The sequence below is a fragment of the Melitaea cinxia genome, chromosome 20, assembly GCF_905220565.1.
Source record: "Melitaea cinxia chromosome 20, ilMelCinx1.1, whole genome shotgun sequence".
Taxonomy (NCBI): domain Eukaryota; kingdom Metazoa; phylum Arthropoda; class Insecta; order Lepidoptera; family Nymphalidae; genus Melitaea; species Melitaea cinxia.
Window position 1 is genome coordinate 2,909,269 of NC_059413.1, and position 16,000 is coordinate 2,925,268.

At 33.0% G+C, this 16,000-nt stretch overlaps 1 protein-coding gene across 1 annotated transcript in view; it reads right to left on the bottom strand.

Moving 5' to 3' along the window:
* Nucleotides 1-11,544: 11,544 nt before the first annotated feature.
* Nucleotides 11,545-16,000, bottom strand: part of LOC123663636 (LIM/homeobox protein Lhx1) — a 57,852-nt gene continuing 53,396 nt past the window's right edge. Inside the window, exons 5-6 of the mRNA XM_045598304.1 lie at nt 12,532-12,790; nt 11,545-11,699 (exon numbers count right to left, since the gene is read on the bottom strand). Coding sequence (XP_045454260.1) covers nt 11,545-11,699; nt 12,532-12,790 — 414 coding nt within the window. The remainder of the gene's footprint in view (nt 11,700-12,531; nt 12,791-16,000) is intronic.

The window sequence follows — 16,000 nt, forward strand, 5'->3', positions numbered from 1 at the left end:
GCCCATCCCATAGTTGATGCATCCTACAATATATAAAGGATTATACAATGCGCGAGCCCATCATTTGAAATCGGGTAGTACTTACAATGCAGTAATGTATTTGTCATAGAGTTATGTACGTAATATAGGTAACAGAGCTTTATAGTGGAAAAATGCTTAAAATACGCTTATGGACATTACACATCTCACCCATCCGGAGTATTAAATGTCCATCCTTGAAGACTATAAATAAATATATAAGCGCTTTACACTCAACGGTCTCCAGTAAGATTTTCGCCTTTTTCGGGGGTCCGGAAAACATACACAAGCACAAGCAATCAGACCACGACAAACATCTATATGGCCAATACAAATGTCTGTCATGAGCGGGTATCGAACTTACTACAGCCATCGCCAGCGCAACAGCCACAAACTAGTGCTGTGACCGTTGCTCCAACGCGTCGTCATTTATTTGTATATATTTTTATTATATCACGCACAAAAATCTTTAGCAATATTTATTATGCGAATTATAATTTATAACTCTTTCAAAGAAGTATAAAGTAAATTAAATTATGTGAGGTATTTTGCATCACGAATTTAAATTATTTATTGTAGAAAAACGATAAAATTTATTATTTATTATTGAATAATCATTTAAGGTTTAGTATTAAAATTTATTGGGATCTTTATTGTTCATGTGACAAAACTGATGTTACTTTAAAATCTACACTAATATTATAAGACTTTTAGAGTTGTTAGGATACACAATGCTGGCAGTTGGCACCCACGTCTACGGTCCACTTAGACCACAATAGACGACTGCAACACCAGAAGTATCATAAACGCCTTTACCTAACCTAGCTGTCACCACATCCCATTCTTTACACACCACAAGCACACAACTCTACTTGAGAGCACTATTATTTGGTTGTCATCCTTTTTTATGTACAACTAAATCGTCAAACAAGCGTACGGCTCAACTGATGGTAAGGATTACCGCTGCTTGCTTGCAGCTTGCAGAGCTAGAGCCATCGCAAACGTGTTGCCGAACCTATCTCCAATCCCCCTTGAGGAGCTCTGGTGGAAATACCCACTACATGAAAACGACAAGGCTTGAAAGCATATTTAGTAAACTAGAAGTAGTCATAGCAAACTTATACTGCATTGATGTTTTTCGTTTGGTACAGAATATTTTCACAAAGGTCACCGACCGTCAATTGTAAATTAGTCTGCCAGTCTTGCTGTTATCTTTTAAATAAGACTATTCACAACAGAATCGTCCAGTATCGTCACGATTAAAGATCGATACAGAAATAAATATAGGTATACTCTAAGAGGCGTGATAGTGTGGGAGCAATATTCAATCAATCAGAATTGGTCACGGTCGGCGGGCAGCTTCGCCGCTCTATGTCCAACATTATTTTGAGGATTCCAACATCCTGATACATTAAATGATTGCAGGTTTTTAAATGTAAGTGGTTTTTTATAACAAACCCGTGATAAAATATATATTAATTTTATACGTAATTACTAGATCTGGCTAGGTCTTAGAATGATGTCTTAAAATTTGGTTACCCTTTCATTAGCACTCTAATCAAAATGCTTTAAAGTAATTATGATATAAAAACGATTTGCCTTAATGATACTATATAATATTTTCTTGGTACAAAGGTCTGCCTATTATTTTAGTCATATATAGGTATTTAATACCTCTAAAGAATATTACGGCAGCTTAATTTAAGGTACCTGTAAGGGGAAAACCACTGGTTAGTTTCTTAATATTATGTTTCTATTACTATTAAAAATTACTAAACTTGCAACATGTAGCAACTGTCGATATTTTTTCTTTAGAAACTTTCATTAAATACTAACCATAAATTGAGTTGATGAATTATTTCGAGGTGTCATTGTGTCTATCACTTCAGCCTAATACAGTCCACTGCTGGACATAGGCCTCCACAAGTTCGCGCCAAAAATGGCGTGCACTCATGTGTTTTGTTATTATGTTTATATATCTATATATTGTATGGGATAAGGTAAGTGATTTTTATCTGACCTCCACTATTTTATAGAACTTTCGAGCAACCCTTAACTTTTTTATAGATGGGGAAATGATTTTTGCGCACTAGCCTCGCCACCGAAGCGACGGGAGTGTTGATCTCCCAGACTATCCACCAAAACCCCATCTGTTTCCGGCGGTACCTTAGGACGCCATGGCATAGCTTTCGTATTCTACCACGACGCTTCGCTAAAGCAACCCGTAGGCCTAAAATAAATACGCCAGCTACATAATAACGGGCATTACAAGACTAAGAAAGAAATAATTACTAAAATAGTATATAGTGGTAAGGATTAAATGAATTTTCAATAAAAAAACTTTTATTAAACCTTTTTATTTAACTTTCGCCACTATCCCATTTTCATTGTATGTCATTTATTTTCCTCATATATCTAATATAGGTATATAATTCTACTGTCACAGTGTTAGGGACCAAACTCCTTCGAAATGGCTACACAACTGAGAAATGTCAAGATAGAAACTCCCCATAACGGCTTGGCCGATTCTTATGAAAATTTTTGTGCAAAATTTGGTAGGTCTGAGAATCGGTCCACCCAAAATATATCGTTACATTTTTTGGCAACTTTTTTTTTATTTTTATTTTATTGTGTTTTGACATAAAAAAAAAATTAAAAATTAAAATACGCACACAACCCTAAATTTTTACCCTTCTACTACTAACCTCTAATTTTTATGTAGGTATGGCAAAACAACGTTTACCGGGTCAGCTAGTCTATATCTATACAAATTAATAAAATACAGCTAGTTTCTTAATAAAAAAAGTTTCTGTTACTTCGAAACTTATTATATGATCTGTAAGGATGACGTTTTGTAAACATTATCTATTCTGACAGAAGTTGTTACATAGTAGGTAATGTGAAAATCGTTATTGACAATTCTCTTACGAGAACTTAAATACTCATAGTTAGAGTATTCGAATGATGATCACGAATCAGCCGGTAGTATCCCATTGCTGGGCATAGGACTCTTTTCCCATATAGGAGAAGGGGCGGAGATACCACGGTGCCCTGCTGTAGGTTGGCGGATATATCTCTACTATGAGTAACTATCGTTATCAGGTGTATAATAACAACTGAGACCAAAAGCTTAATTAATATACTTTTAGAAGCATGGTGGGGAGACTCACACACAAAGATAGACCGGAAACAAATATTTGAACGAATAAAAATATCGAACCGGACCCCAACTTGCATTACAGCAGAGCGCCATCAAAAATGGCTGTTTGTTAGTATCTAATAATATTACATAGGACACTGGAATTCAAATGAACAAACGTCGATAAGAATCTTCATGATTGGTAATAAAATAAAATTCCGTAAGCACGTTTACTAATATCGCCCTAAATTACACACGTCAACAGATCACTAAGACATGAAGGATAAAATATGAAGGACAAGGGTAGCTTCATTATTATAATGGCTCGTTAACAAAACTTAATTTTCTTTATTAATTTATCTTTAAATTGATATATTTGTTTTTTTTTTCAATGATACTTTTATAATAATATTTAAAAAAAAAATTCAAATGTGTTCTAAAGTTTTTAATTTATTTTTGAAGCTTCCCTTGCAGGAAAATATTTTCATTTTCAAATGTAGCAAGGATACTATTTTAGAGCACTGTTAGTATCTATTAAAAAAAAGTGTGTGTGTGTGTGCGTCTTGACTTCACGTTGTTGATTAGCTAATTCAGGTGACGGTGTGCGCACGCATTCATTGGCTAACTAACTTCACGTTCTTCTTCATTGACTCGCTAACTTCAGGGTGTCGGTTTTTTTTTGTGACGATGTGCGCGCACGTCGTAAAAATTTAATCTCATAATTTTTCTATAACGTGCCAAAAAAAGGATTACTTCAAAAAGGTAAAATATGGTACGGTACAATCAAGTAACGATTCCATTAAAAGTAATCGACTAAATATATCTATCTATATATTTAATTATGATTTCGTCGCTTAAGAGTTTTTTTTTAAGAAACTATTTCGAGTTATTGAATCTTGTTAGTAGTGAAAACAAATTTTGACGTAGGTATTTTTTTCTTTAAATATACGTAGTTACATTTCTTATAATCATGTTAACAAAACTATGGATTGTTTATAGTTATTCTTATTTCAGAAGTTGTATGTCGGCTAATAACCGTACGTCTTACCTGATGGTAAGCGATTACTGTACCTTATAAACGTCTGCAACACCAGAAGCATCGCAAGCGCTTTACGACCCTATCCCCATTGCCCTTACACCTTACTCACCTTACTCACCACAGGAACGCAATACTGCTTGAAAGCAGTATTATTTATCTGTGATCTTCTGTAAGGTCGAGGTACCCGACGACTTTCCCTGTCGGGCTGCTCCAAATTTTAAACAGGATATATCCTTCTGTGCCCTACCTTAGATAAAAGAACTTAAAGAAATAATAAAAAATATGAAGCTACATATCGAATATTGGAACAGAAAAAGCCGCAGAATGTGACTAAGTGTTACATCAAATTCTTGCCAATTTAATCTATAGCTATATGTATATGATAAACAAACACCAATTCCAATTACAAGGTAACGATCGCACACCGCTGTTAATTCGAGCGTGCGAACCGCCACATGGACTCGTGCCCTACCGAATTCCAATTTCCCTTTATGTCCCGGCGGAGGGTAGTTACCTCGCGGTTACAGACGAATATTATTGCTATAGGGAGATAAGGCGTTTGTTTGTTTAATGGTGATGAGTTTTTACTGAAATTACATAGAATTTCGATACTTAAAAATACGTGTAACGTGTTTATTACGTTATAATTATATTTTAAGCTTCAGTATTATATATTTACATATATTTTTAGCTGTAGTGCGCGATCCTCGATTAATAAAATCGACTCGCACTTCACGATTTTCCTTCTTGAATTCGGTCGACGGACACCTGCCCCGCCGTATAAATACTCAATCAATATTGCTTATGAGACTACTGTTTAAATACATTCTGTAATAAAATATTAATATAAAGTTTTACAATCGAATAATCCAAATAAATTTGTCACATTTATCTTGACTTATTACCTGTTTTTATACTTTTATCAAATAATTGAAATTCAACAAAAAATATATGTACCTATGAATATTATCAAAAGCGTATTCGTTATTTGTCGTAGTTAATCCTATTTAATTGCAAACGGTTATATATTTTTACATCACTTTGTGGTAGATAAGCATAAGGTCTACACTAAGGTGGATAGTAAATGGTTACCGTAGCCTATGAACGCTTGTGATACCGGGAGTATCACAAGCGTAAAATCACGTCTAAATAATTACTAAGTAGTCCGAACTCCTGAGGGGATCGGGGATAGGGTCAGCAACGTTGCAAGTGTCCATAAACAACGGTATCATCTTAAAATCAAGAGGTTCGTACGCTTGTTAGCCAACCTTATAAAATAAAGAATGCGGTGCTAAACCTATCTGCGCTCTTACTGTATTATTAGTAGCCCGTTGGCGTAGTTGTGAGGGTTGTGGGTTCGATTCTCGCCTGATTCTGGGTGCAATATTTATATTTACAGCCAGACCATTATATTTATACTGGCTGTGCCCGTGACTTTGTCCGCGTGGAATTAAAAAAAATATTGTTCAGTTCGCAGAGTTACAAAATAAATAAATTTCTAAAATAAAAGTAGCCTAAGTTACTCCTTACTACATCAGCTATCTGCCAGTGAACAAACAAACAGACAGATAGACAGACACAGACAAAAATTGTAAAAAATGTTGTTTTGGTATATGTAGGTACCGTGTATACACATCCATACGCATTTAGTAAAAAGCGGTTATTTTAATATTACAAACAGACACTCAAATTTTATTTATTTGTATAGATGTATAACTTCTATATATCAGTTTTCCTTTCACTTATAGCACTAGTATAAGTTGCTTACCCTTGAACCGTGGGGGTACGTAAATAATACCACCATATAGCAAATTGATCTTTGATTGAAATTAGTCGCAAATTATTAAAATCCATTATCTTATTCGTTCAGCCATGGCACTTTGTTGTCTGTCATCACTTCAGCCTATCGCAGTCCACTGCTAATGGCGTGAACATAGCTCATGTCTGTTGCACATAGTCACCACGCTGGGCAGGCGGATTGGTATTGTCTGTACATTAGATTTATTTTTATATACACATAGAGATGATTAGTATCAGTTTATATTAAAAACTTTAATAAGAATCGTTAGTAATTACAATTAAAAAATATTTCCAATAAGTGAAGACAGTTGTATTCAACTCATTATTTAAAAAAAAACCAGACAGTGCATCAAAATCAAAATAAAAAACAGCTTTTTTAAAAAGGCTTCAAAAGCACTTTCGAATTATTGTGATTATTATTTTTAAAAGTGAATCTATTACCGTTTCGGAGTTCAAATTCTGCAGAGAATAATCATCAAGAAACTCCGCAGTTACTCTTTTGAAAATAATATAAAAAGCTATGTTTTAGCACAAAATAAGTAACGTCTTGCATGAAATACAGCGTAAGTCACATCTTAATTAAGCAACTTCCAAAAAACGAGGAAGTTCTCAATTTTATTCTATGTTTTTTATGTATGTTACTTCAGAACTTTTGACTGGGTGGACCGATTTCGATGAATTTTGTTCTAATTGAATGGTGTTGCGTTTTATTTTGTCCCATTTAAATTTTATTGAGATCTGACAAGTACTTTTAGAGTTATATCTAATAATGCGTATTTACTTGACTATTTTGTCGTCAACCTACGTTGTATTAAACTGCATAACTTTTTACTGGGCTTTATCGATTTTGATTATTCTTTGATTGAAATCTAATGATCGTCATGTAGTCAGTCTTATTTATATTTGATGACTAATTTTTGAGTAATCTTTGATAGTAAATATTTACTTGACTATTTTTTTTTGTCTACTAACGTTGTAATTATTACTTGTCGATGTAATTGAAGTCGTTTTTTTTTTCGTTTGCGAGCAAACAGAATTATTAACTATGTAATCCTGCACCGAATAATACGCTTTTTCTATTAATTTCTTTTTAATAAACACTTTAAAATTTATGTGGAGATTTTATTATACATGCGAACATCATAACCCAAAAAGGAGACGTTTATTTTGTGCAGTCGGAAATTCGTAACATATGATGATTACATTCTTATTACAACGATATTTATTACTTTGTATAAAATAATTGCGATGTTGCGTTGTAGAACTTAATTAACCCTTAGAACCCTTAGCAATAAAACCCTTATCTGATCTTTAGAAGTCTAAGCAGACACACTACGTAACACTTTCAATGTCTAATATGTAACAAAGTATCGTTGTCACTTTTAGGTCATTTTTAATATACCTATAAAGTTTTATTCAGAGCTTTCGACAGATACATTGTATAAAAATAGTAAGTATATATTTTTATGTACTTATTTGTTTGTCTATATATATATCTATTACGCAGCGTTGGCGCAACGCTTACAGCCATGGATTGTATCTGTTGCGCTAGCGGTTGCGGGTTCGATCCCCGCACATGACAAACATTTCAATTGGCCATACAAGTGTTTGCCGTGGTCTGGGTGTTTGTGCAGTTCTTGTGGGTCTTCCCACCGTGCCTCGGAGAGCACGTTAAGCGGTCGGTCCCGGTTGTTATCAGGTATACCTGATAGCGACCGTTACTCATAGTAGGGAATATATCCTCAACCCGCATTGGAGCAGCGTGGTGGATTAAGCTCCGATCCCTCTCCTACATGGAGTAAGAGACCTATGCCCAACAGCGGGATGTTACAGGCTGAATGCGATGCGATCTTCGTAGGAATATTTTATACCTATGTAATTATTTTTGAGTCGTATTTTACTGTTAAATATTTAACAAATTTGTTACTCTCTATTCTTTATAATTTTGTTTCTTCTTAATATTTATAACCTTTCTACCTGTTGCTATTAAATCAAGTACTTATGACCAAAGGTTGTCGGGACGAAATCGTTCTCTTAAAGATAAGATCGCCTTTGTACATTTTTCCTGTTCTTTGGTTTCTTGTATATGTTTTCATTTTGGTATCTAATGAAGAATTAACAAATAAAAAACATGTAAAGAATAGAGAAGGAGTAATAATAAAAGTTGGAGAATGACATATAAATGAATCAACGGATGAAATAAAAGTCATTAATAGTTTTATCGAATAGATTTATTCTTACAGACAATTCCATTATATTTTTATTTATTTGCTAAGTACATATAGATAATAGTATGTACCGATTATTAACATTCATAGTAATATACATAATTATTTAATGATTCTGTTTTACACGCTTTCTCTTGATTTTTGATTCACGATTCAAATTTTATTGAAATAATGTAAAATACCAATTACAATAACTAAGTTACCATATAGGTGTTTAAGAAGAATAAATAGCTACTTATTAAGATAAAAATTTATTTTAAATTAACATGGTTATTTTATTGCTAAAATTATTCAAAAACGGGATTTCTACCATGTTTGTTATTTTCACTTTTATCGAGCACGATATATATCGACTTTAGCTACGAATGTCATGTTCACAAGTCTCGTGAATAGTTTTAGCTACTTATTATTGCTTGATAGTAATATTTTTAATAGCATTCAGACTGCCCATTTGTGTTAAGTGGTCGACAAAAGCGTCGACACTAGATCAGACGAAGCGACGCTTTGTATTTATTTAATCAATAAAAATATGTTCAAATTTGTAGTATTAATTTGTCGCGTGAAATATTTTTCGTGTTACAGCATATCTCTTCATGCCAATTTTCGTCGTTCTTGTCACTCACTTAGGGCGACGAATAAATATCTTGACGTAGTTTGATAAACAGGTTTCTTGTATCTAAATTATGTGTAACTTTATTAAACAAATTAATTGTTATCTTAATTACAAGCACAACGCAATAAAAGGTATCTAAAAAAAATCATCAAAAATCATCTGCAAAAAATTTAAGGTTAGAGATTTATCAGATAAATTATTTGTTTATATAAAAACTTTTTGTATCGATTTCGTGACTCCAAATTAAATGTAAACAGTAAAAAACCTGAAACTAGGTACATAGTTAACATTTTAAATGGCAACTATTGATAGGCAATTTGTCACAGAGGTATTTGCCCGTCATCAGTGGAATAATCGATTTACAACACCCTCTGACTGCAAAAGAATCTATCCGTAAGAGGAAAGGATACCGGCTCTTTCTCCATACAAACGTAGTCGACTGTTTTCTCCCTGGATACTGACACTAGATCAAAAAAAAAAAAAACCTTTAACTGCCATGACCATGCCACTATGTCTTGGTTTTTTTCATATTCTTATTCTGTCTTCAAACTAGAACTATTATCTAATTTTTATACATTTTCAGACACTGATTATAAAAAAAATACGTTTATTTAAAAAAAAAAAAACAGAACACAAGCACATAGGTGAAGGTTTTTTGTAGTTACATAAAAAAAAATAACAATATTGGGCTGGAATTTGGGTTTTGGGAAGGAAATAGTCGACTACGAAATGCTGTTCTGGTCAATAATTATCTATCTACCTAAAACGGTATGAGCTGCAGTTGTCCTTTCCTTGTTGCGGGGCGCGGCGGCGGTACAGATACAGCGAGGCAGAAACATTTAATTCAAATACCTATTTTTTTTTTAAGTCTCTCAGATACCCTTTCCTCTTAAGGTCATAGAGTAAGGTCCTTTCCATAAGCAACACAGTTTTATTGAAACATAAAGCTAATATAGAATTTCCAGCGTCTTTGAAAAGACGAACGAGACGACGACGAACAATGATGTATTTGGTAGAAAATTTGTTTAACAATAACAAAAAAAAAATGAAGACATAAGAATTAAGTATTCAGTGCACCCTAACTGCCTGAAAAATTCAATCGATTTAACTTGGCACGAATTTTATTGAATCGGCATATTTTTATGTAATATTAATTTGTCTCATTCTATGGCTTTATGTGTTTCAATAATCATTATATAGGTTCATATTTTTGATTATTTCTCTAAGTTCTTTTATATAAAGTAGAAAATATCCTGCTTAAAATCTGGAGCAACCCGACTTGGGAAGTACCTCGACCTTACAAAAGAGCACAGCTAAATAGTACTGCTTTCAAGCAGTGTTCCTGTGGGGAGTTAGGTGGCCAGACTCCTGAGGGATCGGGGTAAGGTGGTCATGTGTTCGCCATGCTTCCGGTGTTGCAGGCACCTATAAGCTACGCTAATCGCTTACCATCAGGTGAGCCGTATCCGACTGCCGACCTAATTGTGAAAAAATCATATGGTTTAACAAACAATTTTGTCAAACTTGACTCATCGTTTGCATATTACGTAATGTTTGTGGACTTGCATATGTCTTGTTAATTATTTCAATTTATTTTTACTGCTTTTTTTTCGTGTTGAAATTTTAATTATATTCGTGACAAATTATTCGATATTATTTGTTTCCCTTTTAATAAACATAAAGGAAATCGTGAAACAAAAAACAATATAAAATCATCGTGTTCCCTTAATTACAGAAATGCATTCGAAAAATATTTCCCGATAATAATATATTACATTTTTTACAAAGCGTTTATGTATGGACTTGTAAACTAATGAAAATTTACAAATTGATGTTCAAAAAAGTAATAACGCTAAAATAGAATTATATAAAATAAAAATTAAAATTAGTAGGACATTTATATTAAATTACTATTTTTTACGTGTAAAACAATTAATTTAATAGTGCATATTTTTATGTTACATTTAAGTCGAAAAGTACATAATTACATATAAATTGTAGTACAGGAGACCCCAGCTATATGTTATGTACAAATATTATATTTACATAGTCAATATATCAATGTATCCTTATATACCCATGAAGTATTTATTTAACTATTCATGTACAATAACTATATCAACTATTCATTAGAAATTATTTAATAAATACATGAAAATTAAAATACGTAACTACTCTTAAAATAGGAACAAAAAGTATCGCTTATATTCAAATATTTATTTGTAAATAAATTAATTTTATTTAACTTAATACAATATTTAATATTATAAAAAACTTTTCTGTACACTATTCACATGGATATAATCACAAGTTAAATAGCAAATAAAATGCTTCAAATATCAGAATAAACTCGTATTAGTAGTGGCTAAAGATGTATTACCTATAGTAAGGTAAACTCATAATAATAATAATTATTATGGAAAAATAAAAATTATTTTATGCTTAAGTATAAAATGTAAATAAGAATTTCATAAAGACCGGATATCATATCATATGTGGCTGTGTCCGATTATTTTAAAAAAGTTTCTATTATAAATAATTAAACATCGCTATTCTGGTCTTAATAACAAAATGACGTAAATAACCAAAAAAGAATAACCACTTCAGACCGTCTTACACAAACGTCACTTCGTTATAAAATCACTTAGTCCACTTAGAAACCCGTCGAGCCGCATCAGTCGTGGTAGTCTCGCGGCTCCGGCTTCAGCTACCAGACCAGACCCTCGGGGTGGAGGGGGGGCGGAGCGTCCCCGAACGTGAACTCGGGTGAGGAGGGGCGAGGGAGCACGAGATGGTCGGGCGGTGGGAATTGCTCGGGAAATTCACCACCCTGCAGCGTCTCCATACCGCCTGCGAAACGACCTGCTCCCGTTAAACGTCTGGCACATTTAGGTGAAAATGAATATTAATAATTGTAAATATATTATGTGTAGATAGGATTAACTTAATATGAGAAAATATTATGATAATCCTTTGGGTTGTTTTATTTATGTATATCTGTACAATACCTAATTCAAAATGTTACGGCATTATTATTTTTAACCGACTTCCAAAAAAGGAGGAGTTTCTCAATTCGATTGTATTCTTTTGTTACTTATGTAACATATCATACAATATATACATCAGAACTTTTGGCTGGTAAAAAAAAATAATGAAAGGTGTTGCGGATCATTTGATCCCATTTATATTTATTTAAGATCTAACAAGTATTTTTCAAGTTATATCAAATAATGAGTTTTTACTTGACTATTTTTTCTTCGACCTACGTTGTATTATATCTACTGCATAACTTTCTACTGGATGTACCGATTTTGATATTTCTTTTTTTGTTGGAAAGTAGACATTTCTAGTTTAGCATAACTTTTAACATAACTTTTTAGTGAGTGTACCGATTTTGATGATTTTTAATTTAATCGAAAACTGATGCTTATCATGTGGTCACATTTAAATTTCATCGAGATCTGATTACAACTTCCTGAGTAATCTTTGATATCGCGTATTTACTTGACTATTTTTTCATCTTTCTACGTTATAAGTGGTTATGCTTTAGTAGAAGTCTATTTTAGGAGAACAATATAAATTCTTCGTCTTATTTCTCTTTTTGATTTGTAATAATTGATTGAAAAAACTTTATTAATATGCAGGTTCTGGGCCAAGTTGTTGGCACGTTTTTGATTATTAAAACTTTACCAACCTGGCTGATTGAACGGCATCGCCGGCGGCGGATGGAAGAATGGCGCGTCATGGTGAAACGGCGGGCCATAGCCAAACTCGAACTTGCCATCGGCTGTCGCGAAGTATGGGAACCCCGGCGGCCCCTCCTCCAAGCCCCCGGGTGACAGGTTCATGGGGAACCCACGCATCTTGCGGGAAGAGCCGAAGAACGGTCCCCTGCCCATAGACGTGAGCTGTTTCAGACGTCGTTCCTTCGAGCGCTTGTTCTGGAACCAGACCTGCAGAAGAAATGGCCTGCTTAGTTTTATATTATAGGACAGTTGAAAAGTCATTACAACTCCTAGTACAAAAATGAGTATCTTTTATATTCCTGTATGTTTCATTAATTTAATAAACAAATTATAGAAATGTCCTGTATGAAGATTTAAAAATCAGTAACTGTTTTTTAATAAAAGTACAGAGCGGGTTTTATTTAGATTTTTTTTTTAATTTAGTTAACAAAATAAACTAGCCAAAATAAGCAAATTTAATTTAAAAACGTATTTCGAGACTATATCTTAATTTGTTTGATATTCAACCTTGACATAGGTATATACCTGTTAGTAAAATAAGCTTCACATGCCAATTTTTCAGGTCGTATTTTAATATCCCTTTTTTACACGTACTTTAGTATTAAAAGCATTTAGCTCTTAGATTTAATTAGCGGTTTCTAATGGTAAACTGTTACCGTAGCTTATGGACGCCTGCAAAACCAGGAACATCACTAGCGCGCTGCCAATCCTAACCCTGCTGTCAATACATTGCACCCACAGAAACTCTGGCTACTTTACTCATTAAAGGAAGGAGGTTGCTACTTTTGTCAACACTTGTTGGAACGAAGTTCCTTATGTGGCATTGCAGGGGTACCTTAGCCGGCAAAAAACGTCCATAACGTTAAAAAAGGGTAGGGTTTTTATGTATAGTCTATGTTTGATGGCTATACAGTGTTTAATGTATAGTCTACCTGATAACTGTTATTATTATTGCAGTTTCCTATTATTATTATATCATACGGGAATTATTATATATTCTTATAAATCATTGTAAATAAAATAAAGGTGTTAAGATAATTTTGTGAAGTATATTTTTATTTTATTTTTATCGATAAAAAAATATATAATAAAAATGTATACCCGATTTTTTTTTTTTTTATACCTCGAATAGAACTTGAAATTATTTTTTTATAATAGGAAACTTCGTTCCTATCTGGTGGCCCACAACACCGCACGGTTTTATTATTATTTCTTTGGTTGTTACTTGACTACAGATTTTCAAGTAAGTCGATTTGGTAATAGCAGCAAACAAGCAAACTTTCCAATTACAATTTGAGTACATATCGTCTAAAAGCATCTATTATAAAGGCAAAGTTTGAATGGCTCCATTTATTTGATTATAGTGTATAGAATTTTTTGATGAGTGACTTCCTCCCCTCAAACAAACAGATTACCAACGGTTAACTCACACTTTCAAGTTAATAAAAGTGTCTATTGTAGTAAACTTTAGCGACAGTTTTGTAACAAATAAAACGAATAAACATGAGCATATATTTATTAGTTAAAAAGAATGACATAACTATCCTTTTAGGTTTAGTCGGAGTCGATTAAAGTGAAATAATAATAAAAAGTAAAACTTTTTGAAAATAATATGTATCATCAAAAATATGGCGTAAAATTAATAATTAAAATCCCATTAAAATAAATATTTCAAGCATGATTAGGCTTATTTATCGCTTCTAGTGGTAAGATCATGTCCAGACAGTTGTTCACAAGTCATGGTATATTTGCCGCGTGCCGTCGCGCGACTAATCTATAACGCGATACCGCCTCACGTGTGAGAACGCCATTACATTGGTCACGCTTCACAATGACATAGTTTTAGAACATGACAATGGCATTGATATTTCACGAAACATTATGCAAAAAAATTTAAGATTATGATAAGAAAATTGCGTGTATGATCTGCATGACCCATACACAAAAGATAATTTTTTGTATGGGTCATACAGATTTATGTCATTGGTGCAAACGCTTGTGTTGTGTGTATTCTGAATGCGATAAGATTTTCATGAAATTAGGAGCGTTAAATGTGAAGCTTTTATTAAATTGTTTTAGTAAAACAAAACAAATTAACATAGATTGAAAATTTATCTCCGTTGTTAGTTTAGTTTTCTACTATGTCAAAAATATATATCAAGGACGGAGCGTTACATCTCATTAGAATTAGCAAGACAATTACTAGTGTGAAATAACAAAATAAATTGACTGAAAATAATTCATCAAAAGGTCATTTCACACACATTAAAAAACAATTTGTTTTACTACAGAACTTGTTATAAATAAATTAATACGTTTAACAGTAGTGTCGTCTGATCGTCTCACTTATTATTTGTCTATAATCGAATCTCTTAACGCTTCCTTAAATAACTTACAGCCCTGTCATTGCTTATATAAAATTCTCGTATCAAAATGTTAGTTAAAATACTCCTTCGAAACGGATGGACAGATTTTTATGAAATTTTGTGTGCGTATCGGGTAGGTTTGAGAATCAGCCAACATGTATTTTTCATACCCCCAAGTTATAATCATTTATAGGGGTGATGAGCAGCAGGAGATATCTTGCTCAAAATCTGGAGTAACTGGGAAAGCGACTTGCATTTTAATGACGAAGCCTACTTTGACAATTGTCTGTTTTATAAGAAACAATTTCACAATTGAGATAGGGAACGGTAAGCAATATCTTGTCCAAAGTCTGGAACTGCTCGAGGAAGTGCTGATCCTTACAAAAGACCAAAAATAATACCGCATTCAAGTGTGACGCTTGTTTTTCACCGTTGCAGTCATAAAACAATCTGTCTAAGAATTACTATGAATCAGAACAGTATTTAATAGTTGTATTAATAATATATTGTACTTTTGTAATTTGTATTTGCAATTTCAATCACAATTATTATTTTATTCAAACTTCGTTCAGAGACAATTCCATAAACTATTCGTTAGTATAAAACTTGCATTAAATTTTAATAAAGTACATTGAAATATGTAAAAGTTAATCGTTAGGTCAAGGCAAAATGGCAACAATGAAATAGATTACGCGTAGATATAAAACACAGGAAACAAAGCGTCATTGTCGATCCCGCTGGGCGTTAGAACGCGCCGCTCGCCTGCACCCACGCGGGCATTCGCACAGACGTTTACCGGTTTACAACCTGCTACACAGAACTTATATTTCGCGCTGCATATTGATTAAAACATCGAGCGGTTTTAATAAATGCGATTTAAATAATAATAAGCGTTATTGATAGTACACTCAAGACACGTAATTACGATGTATAATTATTGTCCGGATGTTCTATTTGCATCTCTATCGATATTTATTGCTGTTGCGAGTTAAAGTTTGTCAGCGATCGCAATGATAATGATTTTTCTATATGTTTAATTTGAAATAACGTT